The sequence below is a fragment of the Agelaius tricolor genome, unplaced genomic scaffold, assembly GCF_023055355.1.
Source record: "Agelaius tricolor isolate 1412-34295 unplaced genomic scaffold, bAgeTri1.0.p SCAF_5, whole genome shotgun sequence".
NCBI lineage: Eukaryota > Metazoa > Chordata > Aves > Passeriformes > Icteridae > Agelaius > Agelaius tricolor.
In genome coordinates, this window is record NW_027269265.1 from 14,431,504 (window position 1) to 14,458,848 (window position 27,345).

The following is a 27,345-nucleotide window of genomic DNA, read 5'->3' on the forward strand; positions in this document are numbered from 1 at the left end:
TTGGAGAAAAAGTCAAGTTACATCTATCAGTTTTTTTCTTTCACAAGGTTCTACTATGAAGGGGCAATGCTGCTTGTAAACAAAAGAATCTACACAAGGATGGTATCTATCTGTTTTGATCCCCAAATCTAAGGTTCATCCCACTTAGTACAGGAATGTGTTTTAGAGTAATCTTCCTACAGCACTCTTAAGAACACAATATTGGCAACCCCATGTAAAGTACACCCATACCTTGCTTTCACTGATTTCTCGTATCCATTCCTTTACCAAGTTATTTAATTTTCCCAAAATTAGAATCCTATTAATAAAACAGCAGAATGACAGGTTACAAACTTAGACAAAACTAGTAGAATTTTTTAGCATTATAATGTGATCATCATTACACAGTAAGCCAAGTTGAGTAACATTACAGATCTAATTAGAGATCTTGTTATATATACATATATACTGAAAGAGAGTTACTCCTACAACATTCCCGCTATTTTTTGCCCCTTAGAAACATTCAAGAGATTTAAGCTCCAAAAAAATGAAAGCATGCAAGGCATACACACATGAATTCAACTCATTTGCAAAATAAAATGGTAATTTGTATAACTCGTGCATCTAAAAGAACAGTGATAAGCAGTACTGAGAGGGGGGAAAAAAAACCTCAAGAAAGCTTAATAAGGAAAAAAAGTATAAGGTCCGTGATAATGAAGTAGTGATGAAGGGGGAAAAAAATGCAAACCAGCCTCTTAAATTTAAAGGCCATTTTAATTCCTCTCTGTGTTTTGAGGTATTACTCTTAATTGAGAAAAATTAAGTTTACAATTCCACTAGGCCTTTAAGAAAGCATTTGAAAGAACACACACACACTTGGTCTACAAGAGTCACAGATGAACCTCATGACAGGACACAAAACAGTGTTCACTCACCTGCGTTGCAGCTCCTCTTCCTCTTCAAACACGCCATAAGGTTTTAGGGTTTCGATTAATTTCTGGGTAAGCATGCAGTCAAACTCCTTGGGGGCAGCTAAACTGATGGGTGAGGTAATGCCATAATGCTTCTGTAGTTGCTGTGTTTGTGATCCCTGGGTTGTAACGGGACTAATAAAGGCAATTAGATAAAGTTACTGACAGAAACAAAACAAAGAAATTTATTTTTTCTCATCAGAGTAGACAAGAGACACAAGATACATACTAAGAAAAAAAGAAGTTAAGCCTAGTTTGAGCACTTTCATCCCAAATCACTGTTAAATCTGTCCTGTTAAGGACACCAACAGAATTACCTTTCACCTACTCTTAATATGCATTCATTTTTTCCCCCATTATTTTTTTTTCATTCTACTAGGGCAAAAGCTGTATCAGTTTGGCTTCCTTCACTTTCATAAAGCCTAAAGCAAAGAGAATCCTTTATGTCAAAAAGTCAAGCTGATAGCAAAAGTGAAAATCCCACTCTTGGCAGGCATAACATTCCTTGGCATACTGCTCTAGTATCAGCCCTGTATGTTTACACCTATTATATACTATTTCTATCATACAAAATGAGAATTATTTTCACAAGGCTAGCTACCTATTACATGTGGAAAAACTAAAGCAATACTTCAATTTTACTTCCATTATTTGTCACCATGATCTCAAGATTTCATTCCTCATTTCCATAAAGACTATTAAAAAAATTAAAAATTGACAAGAACCCACAAAACATGATATAGTTTTCCACAAGTTAAACCCATTTAATAACAATTCCAAGTACTATAATTGGTTTGCAATCAAGAATTTAGTCACAATGCAAGCCTGAGCACATGTCCCTTCACTCATCAGCAAAAAAAAGGGCACATCAGGAAAAACATATTAAAAAGTGCACATTGAAAAAAATTAACCGTCAAGTAATTGTGGGGATTAGGGCAATGTCTGGGAAAATTATTTTATACTTTTATCCCTTAGCTAATAAAAAAATCTGGTAGGAGTTGAATAAATCATATACATCCTAGGACTTTAGGTGTCAATGAAAACATTTTTTTTAAAAAAAACTGTTCAGATGAATTACAAAAAACAGTAATTCAAGTTAAGGACAAAGGAAGCCCCTAAAACTTTTTGCTCCTTCTAAAACTTTCTTCTCTTCAAAAAAAAACCAAAAAACTTTAGGAATGTCAACAAAAATAGTAGCTTCAGCCACTTAACTGCCTCTAAAAAAGCAGCCAGAAACCAAAAGTGTCAATGTATAAACATCCTTTGAATATTTTAACTTATACCACAAAGCAAGTTGTTTGAACTACATTTTCTCCCCTATTGCCAACTGTTATTTTGAAATAAAAAATATATGCTTTTTTATTTAAGACTTTTCAGTTTACTTTTGCAGGTTTTTTAAAGCAGTAGTACAAAACAATCAATATTTTAGCTTTGTGTAAAAATTTCCTGATGGTCTAACTCTAATTTTCACCCATTCTTAGCAAGAAACTGAATCCAATTCAGCAGATATTAGACTTCATTAAAAGGGCTGGCAAAACACAGTCTGGCAGGTGCTGTTACTGGATTTCAAAAAAGACTCAATGTCACTCAAAACCAGATTCTGCTGAGCTAATTTCTGAAGTCACCAATGCTGACAGAGGCCTCTATATTCCCCCTACTTGTAAGGGCCGTGATTCACAAATTCAAGAACTACCAATTAAAACATAGTCCTTTAGAGTGTCTATAACATACAGTGCATAAACCCCAGCCAAACATCAGCTCTCCTCCCTAGTGTGGTTTACACACAGCCCTGGCAGTGCAATGTGCAGCTCTGCCTTCAAAACACCTCAGTGCAATGACTTAAACCAGCGTTCCTGCAGCCCTCCAGGACCACCAGAGCACGGCCACAGGGCACAAACAAGCTCTGAAACTGCTCACTAGAACAACAGCTTCAAACAGCCAATTACATCGACCACCAGATATACATCTCTGGGAACGTACATAAAGCCAGCTACAGTTCTTACATTTACTTTTATAATAATGAAATAACGATGCTATCAACAGCACCGGACCTCCCCAACACAAGTGTTTCACCTATTTTTGAGCACTGAAGAGTTAGTAAGTACCCTTTCACTGGGTTAGTGTGTAACAATTCTCAGCACAGCTGCCTTCAAGATTTTACAGCTGCAGAAGACAGTTAACATATATTAACATGGAAGAGAACATAAGTAATTTCCAGATAAAAACATTTAAATTCAAGCTCTGCTGTTTACACCTACTAAGTTAACTCTAGTCTAAGGTTTCTGTAGCACAACAAAGAACATGAAAAAAATTCCTTTGGAAAATTCAAGAAAAAATGGTATGACAAGAAAGTTTGTTAAACTTAATGAAGGACAGAATAAAGTAACTTATTCTCTTCATGTATTCATTAAAAAGGCAGCAATGAAGTTAATATAAACAAGTAAAGGTATATATCCTCTCCCTGCCTCCTACATTCCATGGAGATCATACTCACACTCCAGTATCTTCCCTTAGTCACATATGGGCTCATGGACATTCTACTTTTTGCTTGTGACACGTCTAGAGAAGAGCTTAAGCTACCAATTTTATTCAAAGAGAAAGGTGAAAAGCCAGGGAAGTATCAGTGCTAACCTCCTACCCAAACGGATTAGAGATTAGCCTTGCTGGGGAGTCAATACCTTGATGGTAAATCACTTCTGGTACTCACTAAAGTTACACATTAACAAAAAGCAGAGTATTAAACAACAACTGAAGTTCCATCTCAGCCACTCACTCTTGACAACAGCAGATTTGGCAGATCATCTGGGTCTGACACAACTGAAAGCATGTCTAGGGCTTGTTGAGTTGTGGGATTTTTTGGTTTGGGTTTTTGTGCTTGTTGTTAGGTTTTGGTTTTTAATAAAAAAGGAAAAACAAACCAAAATACCAAAACAAACAAACCAACCAAACAAAAAAAAGCTAAGCATTTCTTTTTAAGATCACAAAGAAAATTAAGATACAGTTTGAGGCTTTGGGGTTTGTTTCTTGTCAACGACATATAAACATGAAGATCATCCTATCACTCTGAGATGACCATGAGCTATCTGTCAACTGCACAAACACAAAATAAAGTCACAGAAAATTATATAGAGTTAAATTTAACATGCTATTGTTGCAGCTCTGCTTTAATCTGAATTTTTGAAGAGCTTATACTAACAATTTACCATGTGCAAGCTGGGCAACAGCTACAGTGGATTTATTCTAGAGTGTTATGATTCAGTATTTCAGATTCAAATATCAATTTAATCAGCAAGAAACGTACATGTCCTTCCTCCCCATATAAAAATACAGACACAATCTAATCTGTGTTAAGCTGAAGGCAGTGCAGCCAAACTTTTTCCTCAGAACTTCCAAGTTTTGGTAGGCAGTATCTTTTTATATTGTTACCAGTAACTACCAAACTAAAAGAACAGACCTTGGCTATATGGTCACTGCTAAAACCCATTTTAAATAGTAATTCCAAGTTCTGTACTATTGTTTGCTTTTACAACACTAGAACCTTTCTCCATCCTCAGAAAAATCAGCAATCCTGTCTTGAACTTTTTCAGATGTGCTCTGTATTTAAACCAACTTCTACCCCCACAAGAAAATCTGTCTTTCTAAATACTTGTTCTTCTTCTCTCCCTGTATTCTACATCCATTCTAACGGTACTATTTGTAGTGCTATGTCTGTTAAGAATTTAAATTTCTTATCACAAACAAAATACAGTTGCCTTCAGCACCACACTACCTAAATATCATGCTCCTGAAATTTGGAAAACATCACAAAAATAAAAGACAATACAAACAAAATATTAACAACAAACTGAAATATTAAAAATACATAGCATTTTACTGAACAAAACATAACTATTTAAATCCCCCTACGTTTCAAACTCATCCAGATACTAAGACAAAATACACAAGGATTCTCAATGATTATCCTCACTTCTCTATTTGCCTCTACTGATTAGCTCAGCAAAATGTATTCCTTTTTATTTGCTGATGAAGACACCCAAGTCAGATTCCTGAAACAATACTGGTCATCACACCATCTGCTTAACTAGCTGGAGCTAAATTCATGGAGCTCTAGCTCCACTGTGTCCAGATTCAGCAAAACTCTGTTGAGGAGTTTTGCTTCTTTTTACATTTCCTTCAGCAATGAGTGACTGGCAATTCAGAGTGAAGATTCCAGCTTAATGCTTCCACCATCACTCCACACAAAGTTTCAAAAATCTAGACAGGAAACATCAATGAAGGCTGTGCAAATCAGTTATTGGGGAACACATGTTTCAAATGGTTAAGACAATACAGCTGTCCCCCCTGAATAGAAGTTTCAATACCTAGCAGAATATTACTGGACCATTCAGGCCATGAATGATGTCTTCAACTGTCAGTATGAGGTGTTCAAAACAAACACTGATTTGAACACAGACATTGGAGCAATTGCAGGTAACAGGGGTACAGAAGAGGCTCACCTACGGCAAAGGTCATTCATACACATTCTGCTAACCTTGGGACACTCTCCTGAGCTCTCTGGCTCTTCTGTTCACACAGAAGAACAGGAAAGGCAGCATGTGCAAACAAAAACCCATCCACAATAGTCTTACTAACACAGTTGAAGGAAAAGTTTCTCAAGTTTAAAGAGAAGAAAGTGCTAATGAACTGCACAGGCAGCAGTTGAACCAAAAACTATTTTTATTGCTATACGGGAGACAAAAAACTCAAGAGCAATTTAAGAAATTCAGTAAGGATGAATCAAAAGATAACAGGGACTATTAACTATGAACTAGGAATCCCACAAAGCATTTCACTGCTTAGAGAATAATTTGTCTCAGTGGTGAAATTTGCTCAGCCCAAAATAACTGGGTTTCCAAGTTCTGTGCATACCTTTATGCTAACAGGTATAAACTCAGTCCTTTTTTAGAGTGATACTGGAAGACTGAAAGCTACTGCAAAACCATATATCCTTGCATCTAATCCTCAGCACACATTTTTATATTAATTGCTTCTCAGTTAAGAAAGCTATCACTTTATGTTATGGCAACTACTCCTCTAAAGTCAGTCTACTGCTCTGCAAAGTTAAGAATAATTTAATTCCTTTCCTAACAGCCTATAAAATTCTCAACTCCCTCTGCTCAGAAACACACTTCTTACCCATTCCCAGGCAGCACAAGGCATTTTAAATACAGTGCTGTATTTCTGGCATGCAAACTGACAGTCTCTAATGAAAAGTGAAGAAAACAATGACTTTGCCTATGTCTACAGCAAAGGTCAGTGAAAGAAAAAAATGAGAAGTCTTACTTCAGAAGTGAGAATCAGCTTGACTGTCTACTGGAAAGAATAACTCTTAATGACATTCCAAAACTCTAATAGAGAAGTTAGCAATACTAATAATACTTAAAATTTATAGATCTTATGGCACTTTTAAATGTTCATGTATATGACTCAAAGCACTTTTCCACTTCTGGTTACAAAACATTTCAAAAATGTTTTGCCATGAATTCAGCACACACAGATGTTCAGCACCTTACCAAGAAACAGATTCTTATTTTCTCAATTTGGAGGGTTAGAAAGCCTCAGGTTACATGCAAAGAGTAAATCATCACTCTCATAAACATAGCTCCACCCTCACTGAGTCAGAAACCTTGCTGTATAAGCCCCAGATCCAACCAAAACACAGCTTAGTGAGTTCATCCTTCCCTGGTATCTTATGTTTCAGATAATGCACAGGACTATTCCATACCTAACCATGCACTAAAATATATCTTTATGACAGGGGAAATAGTCATCCTTGTTTGTAATCAGCTTTTCTGTTGAAGACTTCTTCCTTATACAGCTCCTAGCGCTTCCCACATGAGAATTTTAACAAAAAGTCACGTAAGTTTCTAGGATAAACTTTAATATTTAAAAAAATAGTAAAGGCTTCTGTAAATGCCAGATATCAGCATCAGCAGTCTTACTACTGATGTACCACGTACAGGAAGAATTTGATTGGTTTTCTACTTTTGTATCATACTGTTAATAAGTGCAATATGAACACTGGTGAACTCTGGAGAACCCGGAACTCCAAGTCAAGAATGACAACCTCTGGCTGTATAAGAAATCAGTTCTGACAAGGCCTGTCAGTTGTAAACACCAGGGCTGAAAACGAAGTTTGAACAACATATTGAAAGGTCAAGCAAAAAAAAAAAAAAAAAAAAAAAAAAAAAGAACATTTTGTCACTATGAAACTTTGGCAGTAACATAGGGTTGTTCCACTTTCACTCAAAAATATTATCGTCCAGAAGACAGAGTCAACTGTCTGGAAAGAATTACAGAGGAAAAATTTTCCCAAGCTGTCTCTTTCTTTTCTCTAAAGTCAGAGGCTTCACTTCACAAACTCAAAAATTAGCATTACCAGCATTTCTACTTAGTGACATTATAATACTCACTTTAAAGTCTTGACTGGATGATACCAAGTCAACAATGTCAAACATACAAATGACAGAACAAATGCATAAACTGAAAAAGGCTCATTTTTGCTAACTACAATAAATCTCCTTTACTAGTTAAGTTGCCAAGTAATGTTTACACTGAAAATAGAAATAACTTGGTGCTATTCTAACTATGTACTGTTATTTAAGTGCTTCTAGCTAAAGTATCATAGACACCTACATCAAGAGAAATTATCAAATCATTCCAAACTCTTCAAAATTGAAGATGGCTGTTATTACAACACATAAAAGTAGCCCAAACTTTTGAATGTTGTTACTAAGCCTTTGGAATTTATGTAGTCACAACAAAATAAGCTAAGAATGAAAGCAAGTGGAATAAATACCCTCCCATTTTCCTGAGGCTGAAAAGCCTAACCAACTTCAAAAGCTGACTTCTGGTACTTTTCATTGCCATAATTAACATGTGCAAAACTTACCTATAAAGACATTGGCGCTTCGTTATACAACCATTAGAACCTACTCAGCATAACCATTTTCCTTCGTGTTCACCCACTGGTTCTTTCCCTGCCATAAATCCTCTCAGATAAATTTCTATCATGTCATCTACCCCATGACTAACTTTGCAGTACTTTCAGACTGAATTAACAACCACAACAGACAACCCTGGCTATTCGCCACTTAAAAGTTGACATATTTTTAACCACAGTGAATAATACCAAATTGTGAGAGAAGGAGTGTAGAATCACAAACTCTCTATATTTCTCCTTCAACGAAAAAAAAACCACCACACAAACAAAAAACCAAACAAACAGGCCAACCGAGCAAAACAGATAAACATGCCTTATTCTGAAAAGTCATTTGATAACCTACTGTTTCCCTCGATTTCTATAATGTAATAAAATACTAAGATTATGAACTTCAGGACTGAGGAGCTTCAAGTTTTGTCGTCTCCATCAGAATTCGTAAAAATTCGTAAAAGCGATGAGAGAGAAGGAAAAAAAAAAAAAAAGGAAGAGAAAAAAAAAAAAAGCCAGAGGTGGGGTAAAATAAAAAAAATCAGCGAACAAACTGGGATGAATAAGGTCACACTTGGTTATTCCTGACTGCCAGCAGGGTCACGGCACGGCAGGGCCAGCGCACAAGCGCCCCGGCTGCCGGCGGCAGGGACGCGCGGGCCCGTCCGCCGGCCGGGGGCGCTGCCCGGAGCCGCCGGGAGCGGGGGGTTCCAAGGGCAGCACGCCGGGCTCGGGGAGCCCCCTAGAACCAGCGGCCCAGGGTCTCCGGCCACGGAACGGGAAAAACTGCCCGCGTGGTCACAGCGGGAGAGACTTCGCCGGGGCTGGGGGAAAAGCGCTTCACCCTTAGGGGCCGGGGCGAGCGAGGGACAAACACGCGGGTCTCGCCCCTCCGTGCGCCCTGACCCAGCAGCAGCGAGCGGAGGCCGCCGCACGCGTCCTCCCCGTCCCGGACGTTGCCGCTGCGAGATCGCAAAGGCGGCGACAACAAGGCAAAAGCCGTATCGCTATCACCTCCGGGGCTCACACGATGGGGGGCGAGAAAGCATGGAGCTCCGGCGGCGCGGGCAGCAGCGCCAGGGCCGCACACTGCGGCAGCGGAAGCGCCCGGGCCGAGGGGACCGCGCGGGGGGGAAGGGCCCGAGCCCCGGCAGGAAGGGCCCGGGCATGTGGGGAGCGCCGGGCCGGGGCCGGCACAACGCGAGCCCCTAGCGCGTCCCGCGAGCTCCCGGACTTACAACGGCATCGTCTCTCCGGCCCCTCCTCCTCCTCCTCCGCCGCCGCCGCCACCACCGCCGCCGCGTCGTCCCCTTCTTCCTCCTCTTCTTCCTCCTCACCCACCGCTGCCGCCTGAGGACCGGTCACTCGTCCCGCGGAGCGGCGGGAGCCGCGATCATGGCACGGGCCGGGGCCAGGCCCCGGGAGCGGAGGGAGCGGCTGTGCCGGGCCCGGCCGCCGCCGCCGCTTCACTCGCCTCTTCCCCTCCGGCCTTCTAACATGGCGCCCGGACGCTACCACAGCAACGTCCCGGGGCGGGGGGGGGCCTGACGCAGCGCGGCGGACACCCCCGCATGGCGCGCACGCTCGCCCGGCCGCGCATGCGCAGAGGGAGGCGGGGCCGCGAGGCACGCTGGGGAATGTAGTCGCGGCGGCGGCGGCAGCGGCGCCGGCCGAGGTTTGAAAACAAAGCGCCAACGGCCGCGGGGCGGTGCGTGCGTGGGGACGGGCGGGACGGGAGCGGACGGGGCGAGCTCGGCTCAGTTCGGTTCGGTTCGGCTCGGCTCGGCTCGGTTGGCCCCGGCACCGCAGAGTCTCCGGGTGCCGCCCCGGCGCTCTGGGCGCGGGACGGGCTCGTTCAGAGGCAGCCCCGTGCGTGGCTTTGGCTACCCCCGTCGGGTTCACTGTGCCTTCGTGCCCTGCGCAAAGCAAACGGATCCTTTTCTAAGAGTTGTTTTTGAAACGTCTGCCTGGAGTAGTATGCATAAACTTTCAGAATATTATAAGAAAGTCACACTCTATAGAGCAGCTCAAAACTTTATTGTTAGAAAGTCAATGCATTACAGTGAACTAGAGAAAACCTTGTTTACCCTCTCCTTTTAAGTGTCATCTTTATTCTGAAAAATAGCCCTTTCAAACTAAAAAAGTGTCAAAAAAAAAAGCTACCAATTATTTCATCTTCAATTGCCTCACAGGACAAGTGGTGAGTTTAGCTGACAGTATATAGGACGTATAGATCACAAAAATATGTGTTTCTTTAGAGTAGATGATGGTTCTGAATTCTATTCCCAACTTGTCTGTGTAACTATGAAAACAGATGAAATAAGATACTCTACAAAAACACTAATATATCTGAATAAAAACATCAGGCATTAACACATCTAAAATTCTGATACTCAAAGTTACAGACAATATAGCTGTCAAATGTTTCTATATCACTATTCTTTCAGCTCTTCCACTTTTCCCCCCTCCTTTTTCACAAAGGGTCCTTGCCTTCTGTTTTGACAAAATCCTGTATTTGTTTTACACCAAGTATGCAATCGCTTCCAGCTCAGTCAGCACAGATATGGTTCCTGTGACAGCTGGATAAGTCAGCAAAATTGGGAAGGACAGCCATGGAAACTCTAGATTCTTCAAGAATCTCTAGAAAATATGTATCTAGGGTTGAATGCTGAAGATTATTAAATGAGTTCTACAGCCATGTGTTTGGTACCAAAGTAAAACACAGGGTTTATGACATACATGTGCTGGGAACCTGTTAACCAGTAAGTCTTCAGAGCAGCACAAGACTGTATTGTGTGACTTTTTGCCTCTTGGCAAACTGGGAGGGGAAATAAGAGAGTTTGCTGCTTCTATTTATTTCCTTTTTCAGTAGAAATAAATTTTTTAATAAAAGTTTTTCTCAGGCTAGCTGCCTACATTCACTAAGGATTAGGAAAATAATATACAGATGTGTAAATGTATCAATCAATACATGCAGCAAATGGAAATGTTATAGAAGAGGATTAAGCATCCAGTACAAAATAGTAATAAAGTATGATAAATAGAAATGAAGACTGCATAGTAAGTCTAAACAAAAATAACATGAGAAACTAAGTCTTTTTTATCTAAAATGTATTAGGAATTTTCTCCCTTTTTGTTTCACAATTCCTGTTTCTGCTAGGATTTAACGTTTATTCCAGTCGATATCAGGACTGTTCTTGAAGAGATATTCTGCCTATAAACAGAATAGTTTCAAAATTACAATTATTTTCACATCTCCAACTTCAAAATATATGCAAAATAACGAACATAGAGTGGATAATATTGCTTTAAACAAAACTGCAGAACATGTTAAATGTAACTTACACCAAAAAATGTCTCCCTGTCAGAGAAATCTCTTTCCCCCAAAGACTATCCAAAATAACACTGACCTCACTCACCCTCTTCATAGCAGTCCCTGTTTCTATCGTGGGCAAGAGAAGGAAGTGAGCCATTTATAACAGTTTTTGTCAGTCCAAGGAAAGGTCTAGGGAGCACCCTAGAACCTGATTTCTGTACCCACTGATCCTGATCTTTAAAAGCTATGCAGTTATGAGGGAAGATCTCATACTCCTACAGCTACAGGTAGCTGTCACCAGTAGGCAAAAAGAAAACATTCCTTAGTGCCTGAAGTTGGATTGTAACACCATTGCTTTCATTTTAAGCTTTTGCTTGATTAATAAAATGCTCCGTTTCAGCTTATAAACAGCTTGGTTAGGACGTGCAGGCAGAACAGCAGCACAGCAATAACGTTACAGCACCTGGATTCCTGTCTGAATGCAGTGACCTGACCCTGCTTGCAGCCCAAAGTTGAGCTGGATACTGTCCTGAGGTCATTTGCAATGGGAATTAGTCTGTGAATGTCCTACAGGATTTTCTCCTTTATTTATGTGTGTATTGTGAAGGCAATTACCAAAGAGATTCCATTTATCATTATGACAATGTGTTCAGTTGTGCCAGGGGGGTGGGGAGAGTGATGTCCTGCTTTCTGAAGAGTTAAAAATTTTAAATCATTTGAAAGTAGGCATAAGTAGCTAGAGTTTTTAGGCTGCAGGTTGAACTTTATCTGAACCATATGGTTATGTTTTTAAGTCAAAGATGGATTACAGTGAAACCTGGCACTAACAATCTGAACATTAATAATAGAATAGACAAAGCTGCAGCTTAAACATTACTTAAAAATTAATAGCTGGGGTAGACAGCCCATAGATCATGGTATATGAACCGTAACAACCACATGATTGTAACAAACAGAACCAACCTAAAGCCCACTGAAACCGACCTAAGAGGGTGTGGAGGTGACCCTTTAGCAAACCCTTGGTAACAGACAGCAAACCAATGAAGGGCAACCAGATCTCAGAGCCTCATAGAGCTCTTGGTCCCATGAGGGATGTCCTGTGAGGGATGGGAAGTCTAGATTGTAAGGGTGTAATTGCTCAGGGATTTCTTTGTTTGTTGACCCTCTTTTGAGGCACCTAACTCCAGCTATCAGATATCATAACAGGTTCATTGGCACAAATCAGTCTAGTGGAAATGAAAGCCTAATGTAAAAAAGTTCTTTAACTTGTAATCCTCTATGGCACAGCAGAATTGTCAGGGTACATAAGATGTGGTGAGTGCACGTACTAAGGGGAAACAGATTCTGGTAGTGATTTTTGTCCTATTACTGTTTAACTACACTGGATCCTTCCCTTGATACACAGTATCAACTGATCCCATGAGGAGTAGTTTCTGGGTTTTGATTTTCACTGTAATTGCTGGTCACCAGAATTGCAGATTCTAATCATTAATTAGTTACTATCCTGAAAGTGGGGAGGAAATTTAAGTCCTTTCATTAATAGAGATTCTTTGAGTCTATATGAGTATTCAAAAATATTTAAGAAACAAAACATAATCACCTTACCAGAAAATTGACTGGATCATCTGGCCTGATCCTACAACATTCATTTATCCCTTGCATAAGTGTTGGCATGACATTCTTCATTAAATAGTTTCGTAGTGGAATAGATTGGGCCTCCAATAACTCTTGTTCCTGTTTTTTCACTTCCTCCTGCTGTTTATTCTACAATTAATAAAGAAAAAAAATGTTTATAAAATCCATCAAATAACATTTGGCTAAATAATAGTGCTGGTCTAGAGGGAAAAATAGCTTTAGAAGCTGTAGACAGAATTTTAAAGAACAAGTTGACAGTTAAAAATTATTAACTGCTTATTAAATTTAGAGCACACAACACACTGAGGGCAAAGAATTGAACATTATAAGGACTGACATAATCTCTTTACTAAAATGATTTTTTTTTTCTTAACACCTAAAAGGAGGTTTATTCTCAAGTCTTCCAGTGGTCCTGTCTCCATAAGGTATTTGGCAAAACAGCTGAAATACACTGTAGCACTTCAAAAATTAGTGCTATTGCAAAACACGGGTTGTTTCTTGAGGCTTATTTTAACTGGAGGGAAGGAGAATATTTTTACTCAGTAGAGAGCCCTGACTTTCTAATTTTTTAATTTGTTAATTGTGTTGAGTTTGTTTCTCTTTGGTTCCTTTTATTTGTTTTATTCATATTTCATTGATGTTTTTGAGGGGCTTGAGAGTAAAATACACTAAAACCACAGTGAAATACATCTGTTCCCACCAGCTGAATTTATTTCTGAATTCAGGTTAAATCAAATGATATTTTTACACTCAAAAAGTAAGAGGGATGAGGGAATATAACTGCTGCAAGCTTTTCTTTCTTACATCCAATAGCACTTCTAGCATGCATACTTGCAGCAGCTTTAGCCAGAAGATTACTCCAACTCGTTTTCATTGTCCTCTCTCTTCACTCATTTTATTCATCAGTAGCCTGAGTCATATAGAGATACAGCAAACAGATGATACTCTGAAGACTGCTTTTCTATACTCCAGGCATAACACAAAAGCAATATTCAGATAAAACAGATACACCAATTTTTACCTTATTCACACAATCCAGGAGTGCTATTGAATAAATCTTGCAAGTGGTCTTTGGCCACTACTCAGAGACAGCAGCTAATTTATAGTGTCAAGGGCAAATGAACAGTTGCTTAGATCTGATCATCTGCCTATTTTAAAGGATAACCTTAACCACACGTTTTATCTAACACCTACTTCAGCTTTGATAAATGCACTTTGCACTTTTAAAGGTAGATGGCTTGGATTGAATCTAGCTAAAATGTGTTAGCTATTCTTACGAATTTTACAGGGTACAAAATGCTATTTAATGTTGAATGAAGCTGTAAATAATCAGATATTAGAAAACCCTTATATACGAGCCAACATCAGAGGAATGTAAGTTCTTCTTTAATTGTCAGTAATTTCAGCATATTATTACTCCATAGATGTGTATGGGCATTCAAATATAAGAAAAAAAACTTCTCCGTGGAAGGATCAGTTTGTTTTTAAATAGCTCTAAAAGAAGACAATGGACTTGCCTTCCGGTGAAACGGCCTGACTTTGGGTGTGAACAGAAACATTCTTACAGTACGAATTTCAGGTCATTTAACTAAATTGTCCTTGGGTGTGGAAAGGTAAATAAGGAAAAAGCATCACGAGCAAGTCTTCTGGGGTCAGCTAGCCTAAATACCAAGTACTTATTAGATTATTAGCAAACAAAAACCATCCTTCTCTGAAGGATGCATCAGGTAGTCCTTACCCAACCGAGTACTCAGCTCTTACACACGTTCTTGCAGGCTCAGAAACCTTTCTGCAATGTAGGCTGGAAGATTGGGTTAGTGTTGAGCTAAAAATCTAGTTTGATAATTAAGTCTTAGTCAGGCGCTTAGAAGTAAACTGAGCAAATGCAAAAGTCCTGTTCGACTTGGTAAGGAAAGTCTCCACTGATTGTAGTAGATATTTATAAATGGTAAAATAGAAGAGCTACAGCACAGCTACAGGAGTACCATAAAAGTATTTTAAAGACATGCTGATACTAAAATGCAAAAAAATGCTATGTCTGTAATAAAAAAAGCAGATTATGTAAGATGGGTTTTAAAATGCACTGTGGAGATAGCCTAACCCAAACCTAAATTAGGATATAAGGAACAAGAGAATTTATGCTACATTTCCCAAGTGTATTTACATAACAGATTACTTGAAGTCATCTAAAACACATTAATAATGTTTTCCCAAAAAACTGTATTAACCTACCCACTCTTCCCATCTCTCCTTTCTTTCTTCCCTTTCCTTATCTTCTTTACGCTCTTGTTCAGCTTTATCTTTAGCTTCTTTGGCAAGGTGTTCCTCAGCTGCCTGGCGTTGCAAAGCCTCCTTTTCTTCATCTGTCAAACCATAATTCCGAGGTTCTCCAACTTCCTTGATGATCTTTGATACAGCAAGTCTGTTTTCAAAATCTTCATATACAGCTATATCTTTTAAATAATACAAGAGAGAATCATTTCAAGGTTTTGTCAACTATCCTCAAGTATTATGCAAGACCTAAAAATATATTGTGTTCATGTTATTTGAATTTTCAAGTAAAAGATGTTGTTTCCAATTGCTTATAGATGTCAATTTTTTGTTACATAGAATGAAGTTTTCTAAATCTGATTTTCTTTACCAGTTGCCGCTAAAATACTTTGCCTTTTAAGCTGATGTAAGGAAGAAACATACTAAAATAAATTCTAAAACTATTGTTTAACGATTGAAGCTTGCCTAGGTTTTGAAACCCAAAAAAGAGGTCAACTACCATCTCTTAGATATGATCCTGGCACCAATCTTATGTCAACTTCTCCAGATGCACAAAACCATCAGTTTTGTCCTTCTCTCCCCCCTGAATGCTACACAATAGGTTGTTAGGATGTGGCACAAACTCCAATGTTTTCACTCATACAGATTTACAAATACACAGACCTTTCTCTAGTCAATCTCTTACTGTGTTATATTTACAAAACAAATTTGTAGCTTCATGTAGGAACACAAGGACTGCACAAGACCTTCTCTTTCATTTATTCCTTCTCCACTTCTAATTGCTGGAAGTTACTTGCACAATAAGCTTGACAAGAAAGAAGAAAAAGAAAAAAAACAGAAGAATGAAGACTTTCTCCAGGGTTCTCTAGTTTCTGTATGCATTCAGTGTGTGGAGGCAGAAACAGTACAGGAATGTACATGGAAAAGAGGAAAAGTGGACATTTGAGGGAGAGAATACTGGGGTAAAGGACTTGTTCAGGGGCAGGAAATGGAAGGTGTAAAAGCACAGAAGTGGGTAAGGAGACATGCAGATGGAGGGAAAAAGAAGACTCATAATACAGAATTTAGATGAGAATCCAGTCACCCCTGCTCCACAGTTCCTTAGAAAGTTATTTTGAAAGTCATTGGCAAAGCATTTTTCCCAGTTCTTCCTAATCACCAGTTCGGGTAGAATCAGACTCTCAAATACTAATGCCATTTTTCCAAGAGTTAAATTGTTTGTGATTTGGAGCTCAAATCCAAACTCTGAGCATGAATTGAGGAGGGAACTAGCATAATTCTACATGATAAACCTTATTTTACAGCTTCTTCTTTCAAAAAGATCAGGAATTACATTCCTGAAGTATTCCAAACTAAAGCAATGCATTTGCTATGGCAAGCAGCCCATCATTCCTACAATTTTAGCTGCACGTGGATATACAAATTACAATAAAAATCACTTTTCTTGTCATTTAAAGTATTGCTAATAATGGTTTCAATGTTGAATTTGAGGTCTCAAAGACTGCATTTTTTTCTTGGATGGCTACAGAAGAGTACAATGTTCATTTTACAGCAATCAAAATTAACTACATTTATCCTCAAAAACTAATGCCATTTAAATGAGAAATGAAGTTAGCACTGATGCTAGCTGAGAGGAAAGGAGTTCATAAATTAAGGTCGTCAAAGGGATTGCTGTTGTAGCCTTAATATACCTTTTTGTATAAGATCTAACATGCCTGTCACCATTCCCAGCTTGCAAATGAGAAAAACAAGACACAAGATAACCAACTTGCAGTCTTCATATAGTGAGTCATCAAAGTAAAGTTGAGTTTCCAGAATCTTGAAGCCCACTCCTTTGTACTAATCATATTTCAGACTCAGAAAAAGTAATAATCATAAAAATTATACATAAAACCATATGCTACAATTTTTTAAAATTTAAGGTGGAAGAAAACTTTTAATATTTTGAAACAATATTTAACAAATCACAGGCACAATTTTTAACCTCTTCTTCAGAATATAACTGAGCAAGCAGTTGGGTCTCTGATAAAATCCATTGCTACTTAATTCTATGCATCTGAAAATCCAGCTGGAACATCGACTAGAATGGAGGGGTTAATGGCTGAGTTATCTTTGTAATCTGTTCCTACCATTTTACAGCAGAAGCAACACACCTGCATGCTTCCATGGGTAACAACCAGGAATGTGAACATGGCTAAGGAGACACTTCTGAGACAAACAGGACATGAAGATGATGCTCATTTGAACATGAGAATCAATGCTGTACACCCAACGTGAAAACCATCTGGAACATCACAGTTGTGATACTGCAATAACTAAAATCAGTAGGCAACTGAGTTTCTGTATTTGGAATGGGCTTCAGCTGAAGAATAATCTTGAGGCATAATTCTTTGACAGTGCCTCTACTTGCATATCTAGAAGTGTATAAGCTGAGAATATGACCAATTGGTGATGCCAGACCTTAATATTTACCATTTCATACATTTACTTTTCACAGTAGAATATCCTCAATTCTAAAATAATTACACTAACTCACTATTTTTTCCCACTACTACACTTCCTAACAACACTTATATCCTATTATTTTCAAAATAATCTCCATGAGTGACAAGAAATAAAAATCTTGGAAAATCAGTTGTGACTAGGGGGTTGAACAATTAACTTTTCATAATTCATCTCAAATAGTCATTCAAAATATCAGCAGTTTGATTTTAGTTGCAGAGGTCTCTCCCTTAATCTTTGTTTCCTTTCCTCTCCCCCCTAAAAGCCACAATTCTTTAGAATGCTATCACTCTAATCTCGCTGGCATGAAAAATCAGATTATAGTTATCTTCTCAAGATTTCCCAGTGATCACAATTTTCTAGATAGTATGTAGGGAAGACAAATTTTCTCACATACAGGTATAGTGCAAAACAGATTCAGTCTCAGCCTTCCACTTCTGATTTCTAGTAATTTTCTTAAATGCTTCTTAATTTACAGATTACCCACATATTGTCATGGTATTGCAAAATGTGGAAAATGTAAATTTTTTTTAAAAGAAATTATGTACTTTGATGTTTAATCTTTGCATACTTTCAGGCTTGATCAATGAGAAGGGAGATTTAACCCATGAAACAGACAGCAAGCCCTAAATGATGTCCAGGTGTTACAAAACAAATTACTGGTTCATTGAATTACCTTCTTAAGGTGTAAGCCTGAACAAGACTCAGTGATCTCAGACCAATGGGCCATTAACAAAGCTGGGGAAGAAGGATGTACCACTGATAGTGGACACAAAGAGTGCAACATTTACAAGCCATAAGGACATCTGGCAGAACGGCCAAGGAAGAAACTAATAAAGCCAACTGAGAAATTGTGCTGAAATCAGCTCCAGCTGGGTGAAAGTTAATGCCAGCAGTGAGGAAATCACAACCTTATTCAAGGACCACCAACACAAAAAAACCACTGACCCAAAAGAAGAGTAACACTGAGCATGGGCAGCAAGAGAATAATTATCCAATAAAAGATAGAATACTAATTAATAAGAGAACTGTGTAATATTTAGCCAATAAACACTAATCCCTTTGTTTGGTAAAATGTATAAATAGTGACAAGTTTTGATAGTAGGAGTGTTTGTGGAGTACCACCAAGCACAGAAGTTAGTACAACTCTGAAATAAACAATCAATGCCTCTCTTCAGGGTGTAATTATTAGCTTGTGGCCCACCAGGTAACAAATCCAATTTTTGAGGACAACAATAGCATCAGAGGATAAATCTAAAGAAAAAAAATATAAGGAACCATAATGTTTATGTCCATGAAAATGTACTCTTACACCTATCTGAAAGGATGCCAGTACAGAGATCTGTAACCTAAGTCACAAAGTTATTTTAATAATTAAGATTATAAAAATGAACAACTAACACCCCAAATTTTACAAACAGGTTAACAGTAAAAGAACATTTTTGCAGGTATATAATTAAATGCTTGTTGTATATGTATTCTGCAATGTTAATAAAAATATTATTTATATATGGATACTTAGTATTTGATTTTTGCAAGTGTTAAATTTATAAGAACAAAAAATATTTATTCATGTTATATCTACTAATTTTATTATTCCTTACCAATAAACTGAGGATGTATTTCAAGTTCATCAAAATAGTTGAGAACAGTCACATCATCAGTATTTATCTTGCGGAAGCGTTTCAGTGTTTCCAGGAACTGTTCCTCAGTATAATGAGTTCCAGCAACTTCACTCTCTGAAAGTTGTATTATTCTGTTTATAAGGAATTCATCAGATGCAATCAAAGAAAAAATAAATTCTGTGAAGAAGAACATATTGTTTGAATATATACAAAATTTCCAAAGGAATCAAGCAAAACCAGCAGGATAAAGCAATTTCTACATAGATTAAATCCACTCTATTTTAATTCTCAGCATAACCAATGCATTACATTTTTATTCCATTAAGCTGCTGTAATCACAACAAGACAGCCACTACTGTTGTTATCAGCCAACAGTTGGTGGCATTTTCACAAAAAAAACCACAAACAAACAACCCAGAAACTGAACCAAATCCTTCCTTTTTATTAAGAAAAACTTCTTCAACAAAAAGGTGGCCAAGCATTGGAACAGGCTGTCTGGAGAAGTGATTGAGGTGATTGAGTCACCATCCCTAGAGGTATTTGAGAGATAAGGAGATGTGACACTAAAGGACATGGTTTAGACTTGAAAGTACTGGATTTAGGGTTTGACTTGATGCTCTTAGTAGTCTTTTACAACCTAAATGATTCTATGATTAATTGTTCACTTTTAAATATGAGGGCAGCAGCATTACATGAAATAGATTTTTTTTTAAAAGTGAAATTAAACAGGGACAGATGGAGTGATATTTTAGACTTCTTGTTGGTGGCAGCAATTTTTCATCAGTTTATTTAATTAGAAAATAAAACTACTCAGTTTATTTAAAAATAAATCTATTGAACTTACCAGGTATGATTATTTGATTAAATTTAGGCATTTTGCCCACTGCTTGTTCCTCTTCTTCTTCTCCTTCATCCTCTTCTAAGAAAACAAAAGTAAGAAATAATTGACATTTTCATTTGAAGCAACAATATCACTTTATTTGCTAAAAATGTGCCAAGTAAAACACAGGTTTGCCAATATCCAAATTATAATAATAACTGGAAATTAATCTAACCTTGACACCAGTTTAGAGAATTCAGTAAGTAATTCATGTTGCCAGGCACCCCAGAATTGTACCTTTGGACACTAGTAGTTGTTTGCCTACACCACAGATATATCTACATGCACAGACAATTTTTAAATATGTCCAGTCTTAAAACTGCTGTCTTATCTTTGGCCTCTCCTCCTGCCCAATAAATTATTCTGCAAAAAAATAGAGACAAGGCTCAGAACAATGAGTAGAAATATTTTACAACTCTGTTAAAATGGTTTTTGCTACTAAGGGTCTGCTTTTATGAATAGTCAGTAAAACTGCCTGTCAAGTACCAGCTGAGCATGGCCATTTGCAGAAAGCATACTAAGCTGAACAAGACTGTTTTTCTGTACCTTCAAACCTCAGTTGTAATTTAAACATGAAGATGATTCTTGGTCTTAATGTATGGACAGTGCTTGCTCACAATTTGAAATGTGTGTATCTACAGTAGCTCACCTAATAAATACACTGTAATTTGGCTCACAAAATATGTACTGGTGCAGTGGCTGGATCCCCTCATTCGGTAGCCCTTAAACATTATGAAGAAATTATTCTATAGAGCTTGCTTAAGTGGAGCTGGACAAGAGAGCATCCTCTATGCTTGAGCATTTACTTTTTACATTACCAGGAAAGATAGTCTAAAAATTATCTTGTGCATAAATTAAATAAGGTCTATTACAGTCCTTCTTACATTCTAATAATCACACATCACAAAACTTAGTTTTGTATCTTGCACTGCAGTCATTACAGTGCTGATGCACTCAAGTAGTATGGCTCTGAGAACAATTATGATAATGACAACATCAGCAGCAATAAAAACAAAAGCAGCAAGAAAACCAAATCAAGCAGTACACACCTCTAAAAAGATCCATTGCCTCTTCATAGGTCTCTGGGAACCCATCTAAAACATATCCCTGATTCCTACAAGGCATGGACATGAGCTTGTCCTTCATAATTTTCATGATATACTCATCACTTAGATTGCCTAAGACAAAGAAGGTTAATAGGTGCCTAGTTTATAGAAACAAAAGATCTGAAATTATTTTACTAACATTTAATGCATTTTAATACATTTTTCTTCTACTTAGACCCTAAAAAGTTAAATATTTTGAGTTACTATTTGTATATTATGCATTGTCAGCAATCTATGGAATATTAAAATGTAGATATAAAATAAAATTACCTTTGTGTTTACAAGGATATAAACATTAGTCCTTAATGATCTAAACATGAAGTTAGTTTTGTTTGAGTGCTACAATCAGATTTTAATAGAGGCAGTAAAGAAATACTTAGAGAAAAAAAGTCACGAGAAAGCAATAATTTTCTATTTTCATTTTACAGTAAGACTTAAATATAGTCTTCCATAAAAGACATGAGGTAGGTTCTGCAAGTTTCATTTTCAGACAAGTTGTGATATGAATTAGTTTATTTACCTGTCCTACGTTGTCAAGAAAATACGTAGGAGGAAAGTCAAGTTTGACCTGAAATTTTGTCCTTTTGTTTCTTACTTTATTTTGCTTTGACTATTAAAAGTCTTAGATATTTATAAACCATTCTAATCATAAAAGTATGTAACTATTTTAAAAGACATTGTTATTTTAAACAACACATCAAAGCATGCAGAATAGATGCTGCCACAGGTCTCATTACTGATGTTTCCAGGTGTGTAAGAAGTTAATTTCTTTGCAGATACACAAGATCTAAATCAGCTAAACCCTTAGCAAGAGATCACATTTTTAAGGGGGATCACTTTATACCACATGGAAAACGTTAAACACTAAGACCAAAATTACATGGCATTATTAATATACAAATGGTAACTAATATTTTTCAGCAAGGAACCTTTTTTCAATCTTTTACAAATTCTTTCCAGGCTTCCATAAGCAGTATTTACTTTTTAATGATGTATGAGGTTCTTAATAACCCCCACAATTTCATTATAGCGTGCACTTGTTTTTACTAAACTACTTTTATTTTTGTAAGTTTGACAAAGGTATATTTCCCCAGCTTTTTACTTTATGTTATAGAAATTTATGCTCTCTGCTCTGAGAAGAAAACATGACATTATTAAAAAATTCTGAAGTAGAAAGATGAAAGTGCAATGATTAAAGAGGCACCAAAATATTTTAAAAATATGTCACTTTTAATATACAAGGTGTATCGTTGGATTGGGTTTCTGTGGACAGGTTTTGTTAGCCAGGGGACTTACAAAAGTGGCTTTTCTGAGAAGCTGGTAGAAGCTTCCCCCATGTCTGACAGAGCCAATGCCAGATTGCTCCAAGATGGATCTGCTGCTGACCAAATTTAAGCCAATCAGGGATGGTAGCAACGCCTCTGTGACCAAATATCTATGTAGGGAAAAAGTCATTGTGCAGAAATAAATGTGGCCAGGGAAGAAAGAAGTGAGAATCTGTGAGAGAAACATCTCTGCAGACACCCAGGTCAGTGCAGAACTAGGGGAGGAGGTGCTTCAGGTGCCAAAGCAAAGATCCACCTGCAGGCTGTGGTGCAGCCCATGGTGAGCAGGCTGTCACCATGCAGCCCATGGAGGTCCAGGGGAGAGCTGAGATCCACCTACAGCCCATGGAGAGGCCCACTCAGGAGTAGGTGGATGTCCAAAAAGAAAGCTGTGACCCCATGGGAAGCCACACTGGAGCAGGCTCCTGGCAGGACCTGCAGACCCATGGAGAGAGGAGCCCACTCTAGAGCAGGTTTGGTGCCTGGACTTGGGACCACGTGGGGGACCCAAGCTGGAGCAGCCTGAAGGACTGCATCCTGTGGAAGGGACCACACTGGGCCTGAAGGACTGCATCCTGTGGAAGGGACCACACTGGAGCAGTTCATAAAAGCTGTAGTCCATGGGAAGGACTCACACTGGAGAAGTTTGTGGAGGACTGTCTGCTGTGTGAGGGACCCCATAGTGGAGCAGGGAAAAGACTCCTCTCCCTGAGGAGAAAGCAGCAGCAGAACCATGTGATGAACTGGCCATAACCCTTATTCTCCATCTCCCTGTGCTGCTGGTGGGAGGAAGCAGAGAAGCATTAATAAAGTTAAATTCAGGAGAGAAGGTAGGGGTGGGTTCTCTGATTTTGATTGGCAATACATTTAAGTAATTTGCCCAAGTCAGGTCTGTTTTGCCCTGTACACCATTTGTGATCTCTCCCTGTCTTTATCTCAACTCATAAACCCTTCATTGTATTTCCTCTCCCTTGTCCAGCTGGTTCTTGATTTTGATAGGAACTAAAAGTCTAGAACACAAATTTATTTCCTGATTTCCATTTGCATAGGGTTGCACTAGCTACCTGAATCCCACCATCATACCTTGTATTTCCTACCTTTATTTTGTTGCATGTTTTCTTTTATTGCATCTAAGAATTCTTTTGCTTCTTCTACATTTTCACCCTCCTCCTCTTCCCCCTCCTCTACAAGATCTTCTCCTTCTCCTTCTCCTTCTACTTCTCTTTCCACCCTGACAGGTTCTTTAGCCACAATTTGCTCCTGATGACAAGAACAGAAATATGAGTTGGCTCAGAAATTCCATAACCAAATTTACTTTGTACACAGATGTAATAAAAGAAAAAAATAATTCCTTTCATGTGTATTCATGAACAGTGAGTTACTGAGCAACTTCCAGTCTCTAAAAAGATTTCAGTGCAACTGCCAGAGATGATCAGTATGTTAAAAGATATTTCCATTCTCAAATAATGGGATTATAAGTAATTTTAAAATGCTGCCACATATCTTAAAACCTGAGAAATTAAAATAACAGGAATATTAGAAAACAGTAACACACCAGATCTGCAATTTTTTCAGAAATCACATCATTTGTCCCAACATAATGTAGCTTGTAGTGTTTGCAGAGCTCCTTAGCAATGGTAGATTTGCCAGACCCAGGAGGACCATGAATGCAAATTTTGAGAGGCTGGAAAAAAGGATAAAGATATAACATTATTCAAACAGCACAGATACTTTTATGTAAAAGCAACAATATTTTTAATATGACTAATAGGAAATAGCAATTGTACTTAAAACTAAAAGGATATTTTTGTTTTATTTATTTATTTCTTGTTGAATATCTTCTCTATCACCCATAGGTCTCAAGTAACATAGCTACTTAAATGATGTAATTTACTGTTGGAGAAAAAGCATGCTTCTATGTAGTAGACATACAAATCAATTTGTTGTGGCTAGTTAATGTTTGAATAATCCAAAGAGATGACACAATCCCACTGATAGAATGCAGTGAATTTTGGAATATCTCTACTTTCCAGTTGAGATAGAGTTGCTGTCATCAAAATTATTATTTTGACTTCAAAAATTCCAGATTCATCACAATCTTAAGTGATGTCTCATTTCAGCCTACCTAGCCTGAGGATGCATAAGTGCAATTAGGATCCCAGTGTACACTTCTAAATATGTTATGCAATAAACTCATAATCATACCTAATTAAGTGCCTATCTTAATTTAATAAATCTAGCAGTACAAACTCTGCAATAGAGTGGTGACAGAGACAGTCTAGCTAGCCTTCCTTCTCCTTGCTACCTGGTATGTACTGTTTTTTTTGGTTAGATGCATTTGTTCTGTGATGCAATAGTTTAACCCAAACACAGATCTGATAATTCTTTCAGAACTATGAAAGGACTTTCAATAAATAACTTTTAACAATAGTATCTTCATCTTTTTTACATGCCCTGAACTCTTATTCAAAGTTTGAACCAGGTATAGACATGCTAAACAGCTTTATTGATACTTGGATGTAAACAGGCATTTTTCTGCACCTTTCAGTAACCTATACATCTGAATACAGAAGTTCTAAAGATCAAGCTAACATAGGAAATAGTGAAGTTGCCCAGTAAATTACACTACAGAGCAGGGTAAAAGGAAGGCTATATTGCACTGGAATATCCACACTCACTGAATATATAAAGGACACAAAACTATTAACTATTGACTATTATAAAAAAAGTTTAAATAAAAGATACACTTATTATATTCCTGAGGCAAAATATACCAAGAGTACCATATACTGCATAAAGAAACTAGCTTCAGAATAGCAGCTTTCCATCATTAAGCTGATTTTCATCTACAGAATTTCAGTTTTAGGCACAAAGGAAATAAAACTCGGTCTTTTTTTTTTCTTTTGCCTCTTATTTAAAGAGGCAAAAAAGAGCCTCTTATTTAAATCTTCAATTTAATTTTAAGTTTTTATGTTCACTTATTTTGCATCTATATCCATCTTCTATTTATTTTTACTTAATTAATTTAAGACTTGTGTTTATATAACCATTTCTATTGGGGATAAAGAGAGAAGAACAGTTTAAAATACTATACCAAAGCATTACCAGTAATCCTCGAGCTTGCTTGTATTCCATGACGACTTGAGCAATGTTATCTACCAGTCCTGTCTCAGCAAACCAGTTAATGTTGAAATTCTCTTTCAGATAAAGAGATTCCATTCGCAGGTTCACAAACAACATATCTAGTTGCATTTGCTGGGGGAACAAAGCTACATTTATTTACAGACTTAAGCTATGCATGTTAAAAGCACAGCTGGAGCAAGAGACTAGAACGGATGGGGAGAATAGAAAGAATTAAAGCATTGGGAAATAAGGTTTACATACAAAACAAAACAGATATTTAAGCTTTTTAAAAATATTAATTTTCAATGTATGATTGTATTTGAGTCTTCTCAAATTAGAACAGCAACACTAAACAATTTTCTGTACAATGAAAAGTTTTCATGTAATTGCAAGGAATCCCCACTTTTATAAATTTATCAAGTGCCATCTTAAAACTATCTGGGTTGTATTTTGTTTATTTCTCCTATGAACACTTTCTTCCAGATAAATAGATGAATACAACGTAATTTTTGTATTCTGTGTTCATCAGCCTTAGTAGCACTGCCTTATAAACCTTTTATAAATTTTTATCATTTTGTGTAGATTTTGTTAGAGCGCTCCCATATGCTCAGGGGAACAGTGACATCAGAGCTCCAGTGTTATATTTTTTAAATCAGGCTGTAACTCTTCAAAATTCTGTGTTTTAGGATGGCTAGATTTGACTTTATTTATTTTCCAAATTTAAACTCACTTAAATATTTTTAGGCACATTTTGGGGCTAAATTTTTCTGGTGAAATAAAGAAAAAAAGAAATTATATATTTCATTATATCATACTTTTAAGTTTAAATACTTTCCTGAAGAAATAAAAGAAAGAAAATTACTGACTGTTAGCTCTTTGCTCAGGAATGCATTTTCTTTAGGAACCCTCTCAGTTTTTCCTGGTCCAATATTTTTACTGATACACTGTAAGAAAAACAAACAAAGAAACAAATAAAGAAAAAGCCACATCAGAACCACTTAAGAAATCAGATTCTTAGGAAAAAAATGAACAGGATTTCTGTGGATAAAAGATGTGCTGTAAATTTTATGTTACACTGTACCTGGAAAATTAGGATACTGATTTGAAATAGATCTAAGAACTATAGTAGAGGAAATGTATTTGAATATCTGTATAGAGGCTTTGCCCCAGAGGTCCTGGTTGCCCTTGATGGGCTGCAGCTGTGATGTCCTTAATTGGGCTGCAGCTGTAACCAATGAAGATGACTGGGATAAAAGGGGGTGGGATAGCCAGTCAGGGAGAGCCTTGGAGGAGCTCTGACCTGAGAGAGAACAGCATGCAGAAGAAGGAGTCATGGGACTCCAGAAATAATAGAAGAACAACAAGTGGTGACCCCAATGTGATAGTTAACAGAAGCTAACACAGCTGAGAGCTGCGACAGAACATAGCCTTTGGGTCAAGGAGCTGTGAAAGAGTATGGCCTTTGAGCAAGGAGCTATGTGGGTTGTACATGGCCTGTGAGTCATGGGAAAATATGGGGGTTGTACATGGCCTGTGAGTCATGAAGAAATGTATGTATTGTACTTGAACATCTGTACAACTGTTAACTTGAGTAAAAGAAAAGGGGGAAATATAGTAGAGGAAATGTATTTGAATATGTGTA

General features: G+C 37.6%; 2 protein-coding genes across 9 annotated transcripts in view; both read right to left on the reverse strand.

Moving 5' to 3' along the window:
• PAPOLA (poly(A) polymerase alpha) overlaps positions 1 to 9,454 on the reverse strand; it is a 43,541-nt gene extending 34,087 nt beyond the window's left edge. For 5 of the 7 annotated variants that reach the window (XM_071426523.1, XM_071426524.1, XM_071426520.1 and 2 more), the window contains exons 1-3: positions 9,159 to 9,453; positions 915 to 1,085; positions 232 to 298 (exon numbers count right to left, since the gene is read on the reverse strand). In XM_071426523.1, the coding sequence (XP_071282624.1) occupies positions 232 to 298; positions 915 to 1,085; positions 9,159 to 9,166 (246 nt within the window). In that variant the 5' untranslated portion in view covers positions 9,167 to 9,453. Of the gene's footprint in view, positions 1 to 231; positions 299 to 914; positions 1,086 to 9,158 lie in introns of all 7 variants that reach the window. The other 2 variants (XM_071426522.1, XM_071426525.1) reach the window with 2 other exon arrangements.
• Positions 9,455 to 9,938: 484 nt separating this feature from the next.
• The window catches only part of AK7 (adenylate kinase 7), a 29,811-nt gene continuing 12,404 nt past the window's right edge, over positions 9,939 to 27,345 (reverse strand). For both annotated transcript variants that reach the window (XM_071426526.1, XM_071426527.1), the window contains exons 9-18: positions 26,570 to 26,647; positions 25,686 to 25,835; positions 24,136 to 24,264; positions 23,678 to 23,840; positions 21,199 to 21,327; positions 20,114 to 20,188; positions 19,249 to 19,446; positions 15,104 to 15,324; positions 12,842 to 13,000; positions 9,939 to 11,134 (exon numbers count right to left, since the gene is read on the reverse strand). In XM_071426526.1, coding sequence (XP_071282627.1) covers positions 11,084 to 11,134; positions 12,842 to 13,000; positions 15,104 to 15,324; positions 19,249 to 19,446; positions 20,114 to 20,188; positions 21,199 to 21,327; positions 23,678 to 23,840; positions 24,136 to 24,264; positions 25,686 to 25,835; positions 26,570 to 26,647 — 1,353 coding nt within the window. In that variant the 3' untranslated portion in view covers positions 9,939 to 11,083. The remainder of the gene's footprint in view (positions 11,135 to 12,841; positions 13,001 to 15,103; positions 15,325 to 19,248; positions 19,447 to 20,113; positions 20,189 to 21,198; positions 21,328 to 23,677; positions 23,841 to 24,135; positions 24,265 to 25,685; positions 25,836 to 26,569; positions 26,648 to 27,345) is intronic.